The sequence below is a fragment of the Sinocyclocheilus anshuiensis genome, unplaced genomic scaffold (assembly GCF_001515605.1).
Source record: "Sinocyclocheilus anshuiensis isolate Anshui unplaced genomic scaffold, SAMN03320099.WGS_v1.1 C32848678, whole genome shotgun sequence".
Taxonomy (NCBI): domain Eukaryota; kingdom Metazoa; phylum Chordata; class Actinopteri; order Cypriniformes; family Cyprinidae; genus Sinocyclocheilus; species Sinocyclocheilus anshuiensis.
Window position 1 is genome coordinate 1 of NW_015620486.1, and position 1,586 is coordinate 1,586.

At 35.3% G+C, this 1,586-nt stretch overlaps 1 protein-coding gene across 1 annotated transcript; it reads left to right on the forward strand.

Moving 5' to 3' along the window:
* Positions 1 to 707: 707 nt before the first annotated feature.
* On the forward strand, positions 708 to 1,299 carry LOC107683044 (protein strawberry notch homolog 2-like; the record flags this gene model as incomplete). The annotated part of the gene is made up of 3 exons (XM_016479137.1): positions 708 to 873; positions 973 to 1,108; positions 1,187 to 1,299. Coding segments are annotated over exons 1-3 (381 nt in total), but the record flags the coding sequence as incomplete, so codon positions are not given.
* Between the last annotated feature and the right edge of the window lie 287 nt (positions 1,300 to 1,586).

A 1,586-nucleotide genomic window follows, 5' to 3' on the forward strand; every position in this document is an offset into this window, starting at 1 on the left:
TATATATATATATACACACACACATATATAAACTAAAGTAAATAATAAAAAAATAAAGAAATCATTAAAATAAAATATAAATTTAAGCTAATAATAAAAATGAATAAATAAATGAAATCTTGAAGTGTTGCCCTGGAAACTACCTGGAATAAAATAAGTTGAGTATATAAGTTCTAAAATGACTAAAGGTACAAGATAAATAAATATAAATCTAAATAGAAAATGAGAAGTGTAATAAAAAATGACAAAATGTCAAAAATGATATTAGAAATAAATATAATTTAAGAAAATAAATAATGAAATAAATATGAAGTAGATGTTGCTCTGGTAACTACCTGAAATAAAGTTTGAAGTTCTAAAATGACTAAAACTACAGCTGTAAAATAAATATAAATTAAAGCTAAGTAGAAATATTTTTGTTTAACTTAGATGGAAATGAGAAACTGCTTCATATAGAAAGAATGAAGTACTAAAATTACAACTAAAATAAATAAATCTAAAAAAAAATGTAAACTAAATAGTAATAATACAAATGATAAAACAAAATTACTAAAACATAAAAACACAAAACTTTAAACTAAAATTGAAATAAAAACTGAAAATATAAAAATAAAAGCTCATTCAAACATTACACAAAAATAACAATGCTCTCAGAGGTTTGATTGGGAAACTTGATGCTTGTTCACAATGTGATGTTATGAGCACAAGTTAAATGCTGTGTGTGTGTGTGTGTGTGTGTAGATGACGGGCCGCAAGGGACGTGTAGTGCGGCGTCCTGATGGCAGTGTTCGATACGAGACCAGAGCAGAACAGGGCCTGACCATCGACCACGTCAACGTCAAAGAGAAAGAGCGCTTCATGACCGGAGAGAAGGTGATGACCTCTGACCTACAAACACAGAACACCACCTCCAGATCAAACCCAGCGCCATTCTGAATGTTTGCACTAATTCTCTTTCTCTTTCCCTCTCAGCTGATAGCCATCATCTCTGAAGCGGCCAGTTCGGGCATCTCTCTACAGGCGGATAAACGTGTGCAGAACCGCAGGAGACGAGTTCACATGACCTTAGAGCTGCCGTGGAGCGCAGACCGCGCCATCCAGCAGTTCGGTGAGTGTCTGTGCTTGTTTGCGTGTGTTTGAGAGGCATCTTGGGGGTTGCTAATATTGTGGCTGTGTATCTTATCAGGTCGAACTCATCGCTCAAATCAGGTTACGGCTCCAGAGTATATCTTCCTCATCTCTGAGCTGGCTGGAGAGAGACGCTTCGCCTCGATTGTTGCCAAGAGATTGGAGAGCCTGGTAAAGTCTTGCTGCAGTCTGTTTTTCAGATGTTATGTACACAAGCACATGTGCATTGCACACAATAATACACAGGGCTCTAGACATTCTTCCCACTGGTCACTCTTTTGTGACTAACTTTCTCAGTCGCACGAGCACATCATTTGGTCGCAATTTTTATTTATTTTTATTTTCTTTTGCTACAACATGGGATTAATCAATGCATGCTTATGAACTTTTATTATAGTTTATAGTTATATGGTGTAACGAGTGTTCAACATTCAACCCGTTCTTTTTCATCAGTATTA